Source organism: Limulus polyphemus, unplaced genomic scaffold, assembly GCF_000517525.1.
Source record: "Limulus polyphemus unplaced genomic scaffold, Limulus_polyphemus-2.1.2 Scaffold359, whole genome shotgun sequence".
Lineage (NCBI taxonomy): Eukaryota > Metazoa > Arthropoda > Merostomata > Xiphosura > Limulidae > Limulus > Limulus polyphemus.
The window spans coordinates 580,820-598,936 of NW_013665969.1; the positions used below are offsets into that span (position 1 = coordinate 580,820).

At 32.1% G+C, this 18,117-nt stretch overlaps 1 protein-coding gene across 1 annotated transcript in view; it reads right to left on the minus strand.

The window, feature by feature from the left end:
* LOC111085382 (protein FAM219A-like) overlaps positions 1 to 18,117 on the minus strand; it is a 44,802-nt gene that overhangs the window by 10,717 nt on the left and 15,968 nt on the right. The window contains exons 4-5 of the mRNA XM_022383674.1: positions 16,654 to 16,747; positions 1,802 to 1,885 (exon numbers count right to left, since the gene is read on the minus strand). Coding sequence (XP_022239382.1) covers positions 1,802 to 1,885; positions 16,654 to 16,747 — 178 coding nt within the window. The remainder of the gene's footprint in view (positions 1 to 1,801; positions 1,886 to 16,653; positions 16,748 to 18,117) is intronic.

An 18,117-nucleotide genomic window follows, 5' to 3' on the forward strand; every position in this document is an offset into this window, starting at 1 on the left:
GTAGGAGAAACATCCTTTTTTTCACATTCCTCTTAATTTGTTCCTTATAGATTTCAATTTAAAAGTACACTAAAACAACACAGGATGAGTTCTGGCATTAAATTAAAGGTTTCTTAGACAGTGATTTGTGGGAGATAAAAGATAGTTCTCAAAAATAATTTTTATATAACCACTATTTTAAAATTCATAATAGACAAATTAAAAGTTAAAAAAAAGATCTGCAGTATAGCGCAAGTTTTTTTACACTTGTATTTATTAACCAATACAGGAAAAATGCTTCCTCTTTATTGATGCCATCTTCTAAGTGTAACACATACAGAACACTACTACATTATGCTTTTACTATGTTCTTATCTGTAAAATTATTTCACATTTGTTGAACAGGAGGAGAAATTAATTTAACAATAATTCAGCAACAGCATGTACTGAAGGGTATAAATGCTGTGCATAAATGCTTTATAAATAAAGTGCATATCACAAACTTTTAACAGAATTAGGTTCAAAATTTAATTATCAATGTATGCTAATAAACTTAGCATCAAAATGTAGTTTGTAATTTACATTTTAATATTATTTAAGTTTCAATTTCTTAATATAATATCTAAATAAATTCTCCATCTTCAGTTCCCTGTATTCAGTTGCCCATTTTAGATTTTTTTGGGTGATATATGAACAAGAAAGTCAAATACACATGCCACACCAGTAATTAGACATGGTTCAAAGAACAATAAAATTAAATGAAAGCAGTTGTGAAAAGGTAAGAGGGCTAAAGCTCATAACATAAATAATTACAATTGTATTTTTGATTATATTTTTCAATTTTTGTTACAGATGATTTTGCTACAGTAGTGTTAGGGTACAGAAAATAAGAATTAAAGTATAAAGTTGTACCAAAAATTTTTAATATTACTTTAGGAAGTTCTAGAGGTTATGTAAATGAATTATAAAAACTGTAAAATGAAAAAATGTATCTTTATTCTTAAACGAAAATCACCTTACACTCAGACTAGTCAGACTACGAGACTGACTGATCCAGTAAATTTGCAAACAAATCTTTAGAAATTCTGATTTTTTGTGTACAACATATTTGTAATAGTTTCTAAAAGTTTATCAAATTTCATGAAGATACACTTTGTAGAATCAGGATTACAATGTGAATTTTTTTCACATAGTGTTCAAGCAATGTAGTAAAAATGCTTCCTCTTTATTAATACCATCTTCCAAGTGTAACATGTACAGAATATTATTGTATTATGCTTGTACTTTGTTCTTATATGTAAAATTATTTCACATTTACTGAAAAGAAAGATAAACCAATATAACAAAACTTAAATGATATGATACTTGAGCAACAGCATACCTTGAATGATATGAATGTGATGTGTATAATGTGTGTATGTGGAGAAGTGGACAAAGTTTGCATATCACAACCTTTTTACAGAGTTGCTATCAAAATTTAATAAACAAACTCTTATTAGTGTATCTAAAAGAACTTAGCATCAATAGCTATCTGCAATATAGTACATTTAAAACCTTATAAGATATTGTTATACACTAACTTTATGTGTAGAAATCAACCTTCCTCTCAATAATCATAAAGTGTGCTTTTTGAGGAAATTAGTCCAATTCACCAAATTTTGCTGTTTGAGTACAAGGAAAATGGTAGAAAATTACATCATAAAACAATATTCTGAAGATTGTTTTTACATTAATACACAATCATTAAATATTAAAAATACCAAGATTAAATTGCTGAAGACATAAAACTTTAAACTAACAGCATTTATACATTCAGTCTCACCTGTCAGTTTCCCAAGAAACTAATGGCTGTTCATCTGCTTTTGTTACTACTGGAGTGCTACTAGATTTGTTTGGCACAGGCAACCTGTCACAGAAATAATACTCGTTATTCTGATGTAAAATCTATAACAATAATATAATAAAGATTCATAGAAATGTATCTTACCTCACTGTACCGTAAAGCTACAAAAACAACAAAGAAATCAAGATAAAATTACTTGAGGAAAAAACATATCATGATTGACAGCATCTGTTGAACATGCTCTGTCAACTGGTGTTTCCCCAACACTGACAATTAACAGTGTCTGAAATCTTAACAAACAGGCACCAATGAGTAAGTCAATTAATGTCCTTCCTGGAATTTTCATATGGTACTTATGCATGTGTGACTAAGAAAAAACTATGCAATTAAATTTTCATTCTATAATATAAATATCAATGTACAGGGAGGATCACCAAAAATAAAATGGTTATTTTGCTATTTCAGGTACTAAGCCCGGAATATGGGTTATATTTCATTATTAACTTCAGATCAAAGCAAGTTACATACCTACATCAGATCTAAAAAATGAACCTAGTAATTAATTAGACTAACTAGGAGTATGTAATGAGTACCTAACTTACTAACTCTGTACATCCATCTGAAGCCATGTAGTTGTCCAGGACCTTCTACCTGCCCATGTATTTTTGTATACCTTTTCAGCAAAATGTCTCCAAGATTTTAAAACATGTTTTAAATGCCTCACAGTTACCTTATAATAATATCTTTATACTTAATTTTAAGAGCAAAAAAACTTGTCAGTTATCCATCCACAACTGCAAAGTCATCCATTTTACATGTGATCATCTCACTGATATGAGTTACTAAATGGTGCACAATTTAATATTCTAAAAAGAAAATTGTTTTCTCTTATTTTTGTATTTCCAATGTTCCTTTAGGGGCTCCATAAATATGCAAAGTTTTGTATTGGTATTTATTGCAAAGCTGCTAAAGCTATCTGCCCAATTCCTAATTTTTAACTACTGACCAGAGGGAAGGCAGCCAGTCAGAAGCACCCTACCACCCACGATAAAAAACTGACTATCACTCTTTTAATACAATCACAGCTTAAAGTGTGATCCAACTTGTTCATTCAAATAAAATTATGACCATCTGCTACTATATGTAGGGTAAAAGCATGGAATGACTATAAACGAAATATATTTGTACACATTTTTTTGTATATACACATCTTTCTGGATAAACACCCTCTTTGACTAAGATGTTATAATTTTCCTATATTGAAAATGTATTTCTGATAGGTACTTACCTACATTCACATAAATAGCTATTCTCATTCAGTGCTGCCCTCTATATACAAAACATTTTTGTTCATGCCACAAACCTTGAAGCTCCTACTCATCTGAAATTGACTGATTTCATTGCATTTTGCAAGCAAATCATCATGCAACAACCCTCCACAATAAAAGTGTGACATACTCTCTTGATGCATGTGATTCCCTCTATTCAATTTTACCAAACTATCACTTCAAAGGTTTTGGCAGAAAATGGAAGTACCAGTTTTCAGTGTGAGAGGAGGTAAGTACCTATTGGAAATACATTTTCAGTATAGGAAAATTACAACTTCTGATACGGTACATTTCCTCTGCTCACAAAAATAGCTAGAATCCCACATTCAACAGGCGGAGGGACCGGTGCAAGGGAAAGAAAGAAGCATCCTTAGAGAGCATCTGAAGAACACTCCCAAAGAAGAGATCTTAAGTTGAAGATCATATCTGGGAGACAGCACCACTTCTGTACCAGGTATACTCTTCGCCCAATGTGCAAAAAGGTGTCGCAGATATGGGCAGAAATAAGGAGCAGCACATAGAATAGGGAGAGAACTATGGTTGGATAAGGATCCAAAACACACAATATATGAATCTCAATCCCATATTACATACATGTGGGTGTGAGTAAAATGATGTACCTCCAGGTGTAGATTGGTCAGGGCACAATGGACAATACATGACAAGTTAACTACATCCATAACCCAGGCCGCTGGGAACATCCACATGGAGGTAGGATGAGGATCATACCATTGGTAAGTCAATTACAATCCAAAACCTGGCCACTGGGAACCAACATCAATATGGGGGTAGGAAAAAGGATCAATTCATCTTCACTTCAAGTTCATGAAACTGAAGGGAATTTTGTACCCCACGACCAATGAACAGGACACATGCTAACAATGTGAGAAATTGATTGATCGATCCAGGAACCCTATATCCGGCATCAAAAATATGTCTGTGTATATAAACCATTTCACTGAAAATTAAAACTGACCCAAGCACAGTAACACCCTCAGATTAATAAGAACTTCGAGGGATAGCAGAAGGGAAAGAACTGTAGTAATCTGCAAGTACCACCATCGTGACCCACAACACGGATGGAGTAGCAAGAGTAGAAATAAGTGGGGGAATAGAGACATCTGTGATACATATGTGAGGACTTATGTTGATTGGTTCAACTCTAAATCCAAAACCCAGCCACTGGGAACCAACATCAATGTAGGGGTGAATTGCAATTTTGATAGTTCACTACAGTGTTACATAATGGAGAAAATCTCGTCATCGACACCTGCAGAACACCACTGCCCTACTCTTAACTGAAAGGTTTTATCATCATTTATTTATATTTAGTAGATACATATATACATATATATATAATTTGTATTTCATTAACACTTTCAGGAGGATGCCTCTGCGGTCCACCACCTCAGCAGGTTGCAACTGGAAAGTGGTAATGATTCTCAAACTCCACTAGAAGAAAAGGGGGGAGAAAGCATGGTGGAGAGTCCAGAGGAATGACAATGCCTGAGACAGTGAAATGAGTGACCCTAATTTCAAAAGCAGACCATACCGATTTATTCAATACAAGGCATGGCAGGAATGGGCAGCTATCCCCTTCTGCATTACCCATGTAGTCCATGGGTGAGTATGGTCCAGGACTGGCATATTAATGAAACAAGTATATCACAATAAACCTGCAAGTGATATTGTGGGATACCTCATCTCAGCAGTGTGCATTTAGTGGCCATGGAAGTATAATTGTTAGTCATCATGACCTTACAGTGAAGCTTTTACCAGTTTAAGTATACTTGGACAGGCACTACACAGAGCAGGATCCAGAAAGAAAAAGAGGGACATGCCCTGAAAAATAAGAGGTATATATACTTAAAGGTAAATTACCCAGTCACAGTCTCATGAAGAGGTAAAGTATGGCAACAGGTGGATGACAGTACCCTAACAAGGAAGAAACAGCTACCCAAAGCAGAGAATGGGAGATGAATGTATGAGGTGTAGTCCCAGTTCTCAACAGAAGAAGTACCTCCAATGGACAACAGGGTTAATATGCAAGGAAAGGAGAAGGTGCATGATCGGAGGACACCAGGAATTGATAACAGGAAGAAAGATACAAGGCCAATCGAATCACAAACCAAATCCTATAGATCAGGGAGGAAGAAAAATAAAATCATATACAAAGAAGTGGAGTAAGAGAAGGAAACCATGGGAATGGATTCCATGGAAAGAAGCCAAAAAATAATGAAGCAGCCTACAACATGTACTGGACAGAGAGGGTCATCTGGATACAACCGAGAAGAAATGTGGAAGATGGTAAGAAATTAAAAAGTCAACAGGAATATACCACATGAGCCACGAAAATGAAGTTTAATAAAATCATTCCAGAACAAATAGGAAGCAGAGCCACCAACAATTTTGGAGGATCGAAAGGTCACACCTTGGGAGAAAGTGTGATGGGACTGGAAAGTCAATCAGCAACGAGTACAAAAGCACCTGGAACACAACCCTCCAGGCGACGTATGTCAATTGTGTGGGCTCAAAAAGGGAGATCCACTGTCTATCACAAAGGGAACAAGAATGAGAGCCCCCTTGGCAAATGATAGAAGCCACCACCATTGAAGAATCGAAATGAAACAAGATTAGTCAAATTTGGACAAGAAGAAGAGAGTTAATGAAAGCACATTGGAGTGGTGGAAGTGCCATGGTATGAAGGTGATAAGACATTTTTCCTGTAGACCATTATCCTGAAGCCTCCTACTGATCAAACCACATCCCCACCTCTGGAGATGAGTGTCAGTGAAGGAAAATAATCCAGAAGAGAAGGAGAAAGTGGTAATCCTGACATCATAGGGGATATGATCAACTATCAATGCATATAAATGAAGAGGGAAGGATGAAAATTAAGATTAAAATCAAATAAATGGTTCAGGTAACAGAACACTCCCTCAAATGCATTTGAGGGAGAGAATGGATGGTTCAGATGGAGGAGTGTTTAAAAATATCTATCCCAAAGAGACTAGAGTGAGGTATGGAACACGAAAAAGATATCCAACTGAAAAATACAACTACCCGAGCTGATAGTGGAAGGGGTATACGAGTATGTTAAAACTAACCCTATAGGTAGGAGCTATCCGAAGCTAGACATTCAATGAATGATGTTGATAAAATTCCCCAAAATGTGGAAGTCTGGGAAAATGCAGACCATTCCACCACAAAAGACATAGGGAATTGAAATAAGTCCAAAGGGCAAGGCATGAAACTGGAACCAAAGTACGTGGTAAAACAACCTAAAATAGGGACCTGAGAATGGAAAATAACAATGTGTACCATGTGCATTCCCCATCTTGCAGAAATTGCCTATCCAACTGTGATCAAAGACTACGTAATAAAATGGAGAAGACCCATGAAGTGACTGAGGTGGGAACAATTGATCCAGAACCCCAAACAGCATCAAGCATACAAGACAAATGGACCCACAGGAAGGATAGATAAAGGATGTGAAGTTGCAGGACATGTAAAAGAATAAAGATGACAATATCTCAGAATGAAACAAAAGAGCAACTAAAAAAAATTAAAAATAGCATGGCAGATACCCCACATGATGCTAAATGTACAGGAGGAGCCCCAAAAAAATGGATCGTTGGAGAAAAAGATCTGATCTTAAGTCCCTATTAGCAGTGGATGGTAAGCAGACAGCAGTGTCCCACCCAAGAAGATCCCAAAAGAAAGAAGCCATGTGTGGAGGGAAAGAACTGAAGATGGCAAATGTCCCAACATGGAGGGGAAAAGGTATCCCATGAAAATCCTAAATATAGACGGAACACCTAAGAAAGGAAGTGGAAAGTAAACATTACCTGTAGAAGAGTAGAGGGTAATAGGAAACTGAAAAACTAAGTGGGGGAGAAAATGGATAGGATTAACAGAGATCCGAAGGACATAAAATCAAGAAGAAAATCTACCTGATGATAAGCTAAGGCAAAATGAATTAAAGCCTGTATAAGACAAGGCTTGCAAATACCCACTCTCAAAGGAGAAACACAAAGAACATCATGAAACAATGTCAGGAGAAGGGAAGTATACTGTGAAATGTGACTAAAACAAAAAACTGAGATAGGCATAGCAGATTCTGCAGTAGAAGCTTAGAATACTAAAGGTGGAGGAAAACTGTCAAAATCTAAGCCATTATAGAAGGAAGGCGTGTAATATTGGGAGCAGGTAGGATGAACCCCTTCTCCCAGGGGTCCACATAAATGAAATTAAGGGTAAGAAGTATAAATTAAACAAAATGAATGGTAAGAAATTGTGTAGTGAAATAAATATATATAATAGATGTTATGTGTTGAAGAAAAAATAGTTAACCTAACTATCAATTAACCCAGAAGTATAACCACAGGTAAACTGAAATTAACAGACTCTCGTTAAGCCTAAGCTAACAAGATATTTAACCTAATTAGCAATTAATGCACACAGTAGAACTACAGGTAAACCAAAAATAACAGACACATGTTAAGCCTAATCGAAAAGTGCAGGACAAAGGATATTACTAAGTTATCAAATAAAATCTTAACCAAACAATAAGTATGTACAATATCAGGAGAAGAATTTGGTGCAAACCCCAGCTCAAGGGTTCCACACAAACCAAGTTAAAATGAAGAAGTATAAAAGATAAATAATAACAGAAATGAAATAAACGTTAATTTATAAAATGAAATAAGTGTATAGTATTATTAACAATAACCTATGTATAATACGTTACTTATGGAAGAAAAACAATATAGTTAAACGAATGACTGATTTACCAGTAAGATTAATTACAGGTAATCCTAAAATAATAAAGACCCTGGTATCAGTTGTATAGGAAAAAAGATACAATTAAGCCTAACTTCTAACCTAAGTGGACCATGTGTATCAACCAATCTAACGAAACTTACATTATAGAACTCTAAGAACCACAGATAATAATATTAAAAATAAAATTATTCAAAACCATAACAGTATAACATTTTATCTTTCCAAAGTCGGCGGACTGTATGTCAAAATGTGTGGGACCCCAAACTTGAGCCGAGGCCCGACAAAAGACAGCTCATTGGACAATCAATCTCCTAATGAAAGAAAGCCAAAAATCTTCCCGTAGAGTACCACTACCTGAAGCCTGTGTAAATGTGCTGATAGAACATATAACTTCCGAAGTGGTAATAGAATTCATAATGCAAAATGAATTACCAAACACAACTGTGTTGGCTGATAGAAATAAAAAGTATTCGTAATGAAGTAATAAGTTTTGTAACCAGGTAGAAACATAAAATAATTCCACTTTGGAATAACTCAACAAGTTAAAAATATCACTATTGTATAATAAAGAGTAAACTTGTTGATAGAAATTAATACAAAGATTTGAAAAAATATTAAAATGAAACACTTGAACAGAGCACAAACTAAACATTACAACATAAGTACTACCAAATGAGAAGTGATAGTTCGGTAGAATTGAATAGAAAGAGTCATGTGCATCAAGAGAGTATGTTGCACTCTTATTGGTGGAGGGTTATTGCATGATGATTTGTATGCAAGATGCATTGAAATCAGTCAATTCCAGATGAGTGGGAGCTTCAAGGCTTGTGGTATGCACAAAAAATGTTTGCATATAGTGGGCAGCACTGAATGAGAATAGATATTTATGTGAGAGGTGGTAATATACCATATTGGAACTTGAGATTTACTCTTGATTGAGCTCTTGATGAAACAATGTTATAAAATAGTGAATTTTTAAAATTATAGTGATAGTTCGGTAGAATTGAATAGAAAGAGTCATGTGCATCAAGAGAGTATGTTGCACTCTTATTGGTGGAGGGTTATTGCATGATGATTTGTATGCAAGATGCATTGAAATCAGTCAATTCCAGATGAGTGGGAGCTTCAAGGCTTGTGGTATGCACAAAAAATGTTTGCATATAGTGGGCAGCACTGAATGAGAATAGATATTTATGTGAGAGGTGGTAATATACCATATTGGAACTTGAGATTTACTCTTGATTGAGCTCTTGATGAAACAATGTTATAAAATAGTGAATTTTTAAAATTATAGTATCAAGAAGTGAAAAGTCAATTGTTACTATGTTTTTTTTGTAAATTTCTTGTGTATGTGTGTGTCTAAATCCCATTTTATGTTATCAGAAACCTGTAATTATTTTCTTATGTGCAATGCTAGTTCTAAATCATAAAAAATTAATGAAGTTGTGTAAGTTACCATTAAGGCTAATTACCATCTATTATATAGCATGTATATTTGTACTTCGTGTGTGAAGCATATTTAACCTTTAGGCCTAATTCTCAATTTTTAGGTACTTGTTAGATGTAATGGTATTATGTTATTTATAAACCACAAAAAAGAAAGAATTAACTTAATGTGTTTCCTTACATGTTTGTTTATGTTACTGAAAAAACTGTCTTGAAAGCTAATGTTATAAGTATCGTACAGAATAATGCATGTTAAATATTGTTCACTTCTGCACTCATATAAACATAAAAATACCACTGAATGATTAGCCAACAAGAATACTGGAGCTAGCATGCATACAGGCACAGACTGACAGACCTACATCGTTCTTTCAGTTACACAGATTTTATGTTTTACTCCCATAGTACATTTCAACATAATTAGATACTACAGAAGTGTTAACAATATTACATATTCGAAACACTAGTCCAAACATTTATCACACCAAAGAGATTTAAAACTATATGTTATCTTCAAATTTCTTCAAATTCTATGCTAAATTCTCTTACGTTATCTTTCCACTCTTAAAAACTGATCATCTTTGGATAGTTCTCGTTAAAAACTCTTCATCCCCCTTCAAGACTGGCTACTGGGCAGACTTGTTTCAGCAAGATCACCCTCAAATATTATGGTCAATTGAAATGGGTGTAACTGGATCAGACACATTAGCAATCATATATTCACACAGGTTGTACTGTTGCTGTGTGGACATCTAGCTGGAACTTGCCACATACTAAATATGACACAAGTTTGTGTCTGTAATTTACAGTATTAAACTCAAATAGTGCAATATGCATTTTAGTTATTTATATATATATATATCATTAAGTTAGATTAATATGTAACATTAGATAGTTATTACTACATTGGCAAATGTGATAGGCATGTTATATGAAGCCTGTGACAATTTTGCTTTAGTGCTTGGTAATATCACTAAGCAAGCCCAACCTTGTCAAATGTTAAGGGCAAAAAACACTGCTAGCAGAGAGGATACCCAACTGATGATCTAATCTAGGGCAGAGACCACAGAACCTTTCTGAAGTTTGGCTGTTATTCATAATTAATTTTATTTAATATTATTTGTAATTATTATTATTGTACACATTTAGCAGCTCTTGTGGTAGAAGTTATTACATAATTGTAATTGTAGTATGTTCCTTTGTAGCCAAGGTTTGTTAATCCACTCCAAGTGCATAGAGACTAGTAGCTTCCTGTACTTACAACTCTTCTATACAGTGAGTAGTTATACTAAATACTAAAACTGAGTGGGCAATATAACATATTATTATTATTATTAAATTTAACCACTATTTTACGTATTATATACACCTCACATTAGTTATCTGCTGTCCCTAGTTTTCATACTGGTGAACCCAGGATCTGAATTGGTAGTCCTACTGATTGTATAAAAAGGCAATTTTAATACCAGATTGAGTGTGCATGGGTTTTCTGATAGCAAAGCTACATCGAGCTATCTGCAGGGACCACTGAGGGGAATGGAACTCCTAATGTTAGCATTGTAAGTCTGAAGACTTACCGCTGTCCCACCAGGGGACACCAGATTGGGATTATCCCAGCAAAATAAGGCCAATGAAGATCATTCTGGTACCATGACAAGAAGTTTGTTAATTCACTCCAGTACTCAGACTAGTAGAAGCAACCTGGGGTCTGACACCGATAATGGTACTAGATGTTCACCAGTCATAAAAATGACACTCTAATCCAACAGAATAATCATGGAAACTGCTTCTGATATTATAAAATCATTTGCCATAATACATTCATTAGCTACGTCACTAAAAAAAAAACTTTTCAGGTCATAACTGAAATTTACCAACATAACACTGCGGAACAAAAATGTAGTCTACTCAGTTAGGTATAATGTAAGGTGTAGAATGTGAGGTGATCTTATCAATATTTATGTGGAAGAATGAACAGACAGATTTTCTGTGAAAAAGAAATATAATTTCGTATATCAGCATTTAAAAGACTTTCTAGATTAATTAATAGAATGTTAAATTTGATGATCCAATGGTTAAGAGAGCTTCACTAGAAAATAGAGAAAACTACTGGTTGACCAAATATGTGACTGTTTATTTATTTGGAAAAACTGATAAAGTTAAAAGAAAAAGTTAAGTTTCTCAAAATTGCAACTTTTCCATTATCTCTTTCAGCATAGGCTCGGTCCCTTGGACCAACCTCGTAACCATCTTGTGCTTGTTATAGTTTTCATGCTATAACTTTTAAATTAGTAAGCGTATGTTTATAAAATTTGGCAGATTATCAGTAAACATTACAATGCTTTCATATGCAAGATATCTAATTTTTTTTGTTACATCTTAAGGTTTGTAAAGCAATGTTTTTCTCGTGTCTGTTTTTTCTTTTTGCATGTTGCCTGTCTCTCATGGAAAGTAATATTCATTTTCAGATTAAAAATACTTTTATGCATCAGAAAATTTTGAAATTTCGCATGTGAAATCTTTATAATGTCCGGATAGTTATCAAACATTTCTTAAGAAAAACACTTTATATTTTATATTATTTTCAGTAAAGAATCTCTGTATGGGTTCGGTAGATTTGACCAATCTCGCAACCACCATAAAAAATTAGGAAATAAATATAAATTATGCCTCTTTCATTCTAGAATGAACACAAATTATAACATGAAAACATAAATGTTTAGACTAAATAGCTTAAATCTCATAACATTATACATTTATATATATTTATTATTTTTATTATATTGACCTATCAGCCATGCCTGGCTAACAATACAGAAGTCACAATGATGCAGCACATGTGCTCTCATGTTACCATATCCATTAATATAAAACTGACCTTTGATCTGTACAAAATACCTTGTCTTAGCTTTGTTTTGGTAGACTAAAATTTTGTAAAATACAGTCACATTTCAATTATTATACATTATACATATGTATAAAGATTATTGCTATTTTGAAATAAGTTCTTAAACTTATTTTTCTTTAAACACAGAATAGTAACTAAAGTAAAGCAAACAATTATCTCTTCTAGTTACGAACATTTGTACTCGGTTGCTAATCCTTTAAAAAATATGCACGTGGAGGATATGAAACAAAATATTTTTTTTTAGATTTTATAAATACATTTGAATAACTTAAAAATCATAAATTTCTATATTAATACCATAGAATTCCACTATAATTTATCGAGCTTAGTAACTAAGATGTATTTTAGTCTAAAAAATATGAAATTTTGAGCAGAATAAAGACACAGCCTACCTCATCGAAATATTAGTTTAAAAGAAAGAAATGGCACCTAGCCTGTTAAAATGGCTGAGAAATCCACTAGGGAGACATTCTGAGCTTCGGATTGGTTATTCATGTCATATATAGAAGTAAGTGTATATAAGGGAGCATTTCCAAAAATGGAAAGAGGTGGGTGGGGTGCCACTGTGTTTGATTTATTACATGAGCAATATTTTAGTAAACTGAAAAGATAAGAGGCTCTTATTTTATATTCTAGATTGTCAATACCAGTAATTTGAGTTTCTAATTTGTATAAAACTACAGACTTTGTATTTTGACTTCACAAACATCTAATATGAACCAGTGCTGCATTTAACATACCATGTGACACACACAAAAAGTGATGTTCATCTGTGTTTTCTTAATATTTGCTTTTAAACTAAGCAATTGAGTAATGTATAGTACTAACATTTGAATTATAATCTACAGTTTGATACCAAACTTACTGACATAAATTCATGAAATAGTAGTTCAATAAAAGTTTGAATGCGAGTCAACAAACAAGATGACTTGGCCTTTCACCCGTGACTCGTCTCTAAAGGGTTAATACCTATTCTCCATAGTAGTGGTAAAAAAAACAACATAGAACTAATAGGAATAAGATACCATTAAGCTTAATAGAGGAATTACTTCTAATATATAAAACAAAAGGTCTCCATTCACTTTACATTGCATGAAGTTTAATCAAAAGAATTTAAATTCTACAAGTTTTGATAATCTACTTAAATTAGTTATAATGTGTTATATGTCAGCAGTCTTTCCAAGTTAACCTGAAACATCTAAAAAAAAGTAAAGATATTGCATTTTTTGTCGTTTCATTTACTGACAAAGCATAGAACTTACAATCTAGAATTATTATTTGGGACAAGACCCTACAACAATTACTACCTGCAACCTGTAACATTAACTTGCATCTTACAAGATCCTGCCAGAAAACTAAATTTTAATTATAGCAGGGTTTAAGATAGCATCAGTAATTAGCAATTGAACAACATTCCTCAGATTGTGATTATCTTAATTTCCCTTATATTTGCACACCCACTTAGCATTTCATTACTAGAAACCCTAACACTTTACAAATGAATATTCCAAACATTTGGTGAATAAGAGACCTAAATTTTGCAAGTATTCAAAAATTAACTACATATGTACTAAAAATGTTTTCATGCAGTCACTTAAATTTATAATTTAAAATTGGAATAAAAAATAAATCCTAATCAGTTTTTACAATAGAATAAACTGGTAAAAGTAATCAACTACAGAATCAGTTTTTAGAAAAAGTTACACCTAATACCTTCCCACAAATACTAGAGAATTTATAAAATATTTACACAAAAAATATGTCATAACACCAGCAGATAAAGCAGCCAAAATATTTGTTTATATTCTTAAAAAATTTTAAGTTATTACACTTTGTAAGGAACTCGATTACAATCTTCAAACATTGCAACCTTCAGGTAATTCTGTTTAATTTATGTTAAAATCAATCTAAACTATGTTATCAAACAACAACAAAATTTAACAGAATTTCCAATTGATACAAATGTTAACAACAATGTGATTCCCAAGTTATTCTGGATTCCTAAGCTCCACAGCTCACATTAAAAATATAGGTTCATTGCTGAAACCAAAAAAGCCACAACAAAATATTTATCCATTTTAATAGGTAAAGGTCTTAAGTACCTCAAAGAACATTTGAAGAAACATTGTAGCATTACAAATGAAAGGACAAGTATTACTTCATACATAATTATTGAATATTCCACAGAACATAAATAAATGTGAAAATCTTTTCACAGCAAAATCTATCAAAACATTTGATTTCAACAACCTTTATACCAGCCAACCCTTACAAAAATCAGTGAAAAAAACTTAAGAATGCAATTATTAGATCTTTTAACAAATGCAGGTAAATTAACAATTTGCATAGATTATACTAATTACTTCATCACAACCACTGTCTTACATTGAATTAATTCCTATAAACCATAGCACAGCTAAGCATATCTACTCAACATATCTAGTAGAAAAATATTCAACAAATATAAATGAAACACACTACAAAGGGTTTTAATTTTAAAGTTATAAATTTCCTATTTGCAGATAAAAACACTTAAAAAGATATGCTATAATGTTTACCTATCACAACTCATTAGATTTGCTAGAATTCTTTTGTAATTTGGAAGATTTTATAGGAAGCTCAAATGCTAATAATACAAACATTTGTGTAGAGATTTTTCATTCATCAAATTACACACACAGCATTTTTACATTTACAATTTTAGCACTTTTCATACAATCCTCAATAAGAATATTATAAAAACTAATTTTATGAATTAACCTAATAGCTAGGACTTATGCAAAACTTTATTTATCTTTGTCTTACATAGTGTAACACAAACTGAACTATTCCACCTTTCAAAGTTATCATTTTATTTAACTCTTAACATACATTATCCTGTGTCAATCTTTTACCACAGTGTGATCACTGACTCTTATATAGATGACATAATTAACATAGTCACTATAAGATATCAATAACTTCATCCTAACTTTACATACTTCAACAAAAGTCCAAGCATTTCTCACAATTTAAAACTATACCTACCTCTAACTTTCCTCTAGTTCATTGCAAAATTATCTTAATTATCTTTCCACTTTTAAAAACTGGTCATCTTTGGTTTGTTCTCTTTAACCCTCCCCCCCTCTTTAGTAAGGTCACACTCAAATGCTACGATGGATTGGGACACTTAGAAATAGAATGGCTACACTCTAACAATCATATATTCACACAGGTTATGCTATTATTTTATGGACATCTACCTTCATCTTAAATAAGACTTATTATGTTTAGATGTGTTTCTGTAACTTATGATTATTTACAGTTTTAAATTTAAATAGTTTAACAAGTGTTTTAGTTATCTAAAGCTTAACTTGACAATTCTGTCTCAGTGCTTGATAATATCGCCAAGCAGGCCCAATTTAATCAGGTGTTCTTGGGTAAAAGACCTGAAACACCACTAGCAGTGAGGGTAACAAATTGATGACCTTGGGCAGTGTTCATATAAAGTTTATAGTGTGTCTGTTACTCTTAATTATTTTTTATTAACTGTAACTACTATTGGAGAATTCAAACAGTTCTTCTGGTAGATATTATTACACAATTGCCAATTATATTTTTTCTGCACATCTAACTACAGGTAAAAGACTGCAAATTATTGTAAGCATACAGTATGCCCAAAATGTTTTATGTCTTTGAACAAAGTACTTTAGGCTAGCATAAGCAAGATCTAAAGACTTGTTAAGACAAGTAATTTTCTGTGAAACAAACTTGGATGTCAGACACAATGTTGAGCTTAATAACTAAATAAATAAACAATTTGTTATTGAGGCTACATAATGTAGTATTCAGTGCTGCTTCAACATTATGAAACATCTCCAAGAAAAAGCAATTGAATTCTGTTTTATGGCTTGTCAAAATAGAAAAAAAAAAGGTTTGCCTTTCTGTAACAAACATAAAACAGAATTCAATTGCACTTCATCTGATAAGAAACCATGAATTATTAGTAACAAATTAATTTGCCAACATTATTCTCAGTAATACACCTTTACACAACTATCTTGATATGAAAATATATTACAAAATACATTTTCTTTCCAACAAGCATTCTCTTCATGAATCAAGGTTAAAAGTTCATCAAATAACCTTGATCAACTTTTTATTAATTTCTTAAAATGCTACTACACACAAAAACTACTGAAGATGTAGTCATGTCCAAACACCATATCTATACATAACATACAATTGATATATAAGCTGAATGATGAATGGTTAGATATACAGGAATTATAAGAGTAGTTCATTTAATTGTTAGAAGTATACCTCATCACAACATATTTAACAAAAGAAAGATATAAATACTAGACATTATATATGAATCTCACCTATTACGGGAAATCAACAATTTTTTAGGTTGAGAATCCACTGTATTTTCACGTTCTTGTTGTCGTATTTTTCTTGCTTTCTGAATGTGTTTTTCTGGAAAAGAAAATTAATACACTGAGAACATTCAAAAAATTATAATACTTCACATTACTAATTCAACAATTGGAAAATTACATACTATTAAAATGTATATTCCATCCTATTTTACTCCAAACTATACATTTGGTATATTCAGTATACATCCATTAGTATAAATTAATATTTATATGCTTGAAAAAAAAAGCATATTACAAGAATAATCATTTTAATTACCAAACTAATTTCAACACAAATAAAAAGTTAGTCTAAAACTGCAATTCTACCATAGAGAATAATGTGCAACCTTCAATCTTTAAAGCATAAAACCTATTCTTTAATATTTTTTTGCTAAAACTGAATTAAAGCCTACTAACACAACTGCTAAAAATATTAAGAGGAAGATCTTTTTAGCAGGCTTAAACTGATGTGGAACAATATATTTTTGTCTTTGAAAATGAAATTTTGAGAAATCAAATGTTAGAATTAAATTTAACAAATTTTTATTCTGTGTCACAACCATTAAGTGGATGTTTATTATTCTAATTCTACAGCATCTCCACTCTCATCTATATAAAAGGCTCATCTTTATAACACTATACTCCATGATGACAAAACCTTGTCGAAACGTTGTACATTTGCTGTTATGTTAAACTTATATTAAAGTTTTTCTTCAATACTCATTCAAGCCATCTCCAACCATAAGTACACAGCAATAGAACTTGAAAATGTATCATAAACAATCAAAATTATTTTTGCAGTTCCAAACTATAGCTTTGCTAGACATTATTTTTTTCACTATATTACATCTTCAAATAAAGATTCATGTATTTTTCAAATGTGTATTTTAAAACACAAGAAAATATATCAGGTTAGAATAAAATGTTCTGAAACTATTATAATTTAACTCTTTCAGCATGGAGTCAGTCCTTGGGACCGACCTCGTTACCATTTTGTGCTTATTATAGTTTTCATGCTATAACTTTTAAATTAGTAAGTGTATGTTAACAAAATTTGGAAGATTTTCAGTAAACATTACAATGCTCTCATATGCAAAATATCAAATTTTTTCATTAAGTCTTAAGGTTTGTGAAGCAAAGTTTGTCTCATGCCTTTTTTTTCTTTTTTATATGTTGCCTATGAATCATGCAAAGTAATTTTCATTTTAGGATTAAAAATACTTTTATGATTCAGAAAAGTTTCAAATTTCAAATGTGAAATCATTATAATGTCCAGATAGTTATTAAATGTTTCTTAATAAAAAACTATATTTTCTGTTATTTTCAGTAAAAAATCTCTGTACAGGTTTGATAGATTTGACAGATCTCATAATAACCATAAAAAATTTGGAAATAAATATAAATTATACCTCTTTCATTCTAGAATGA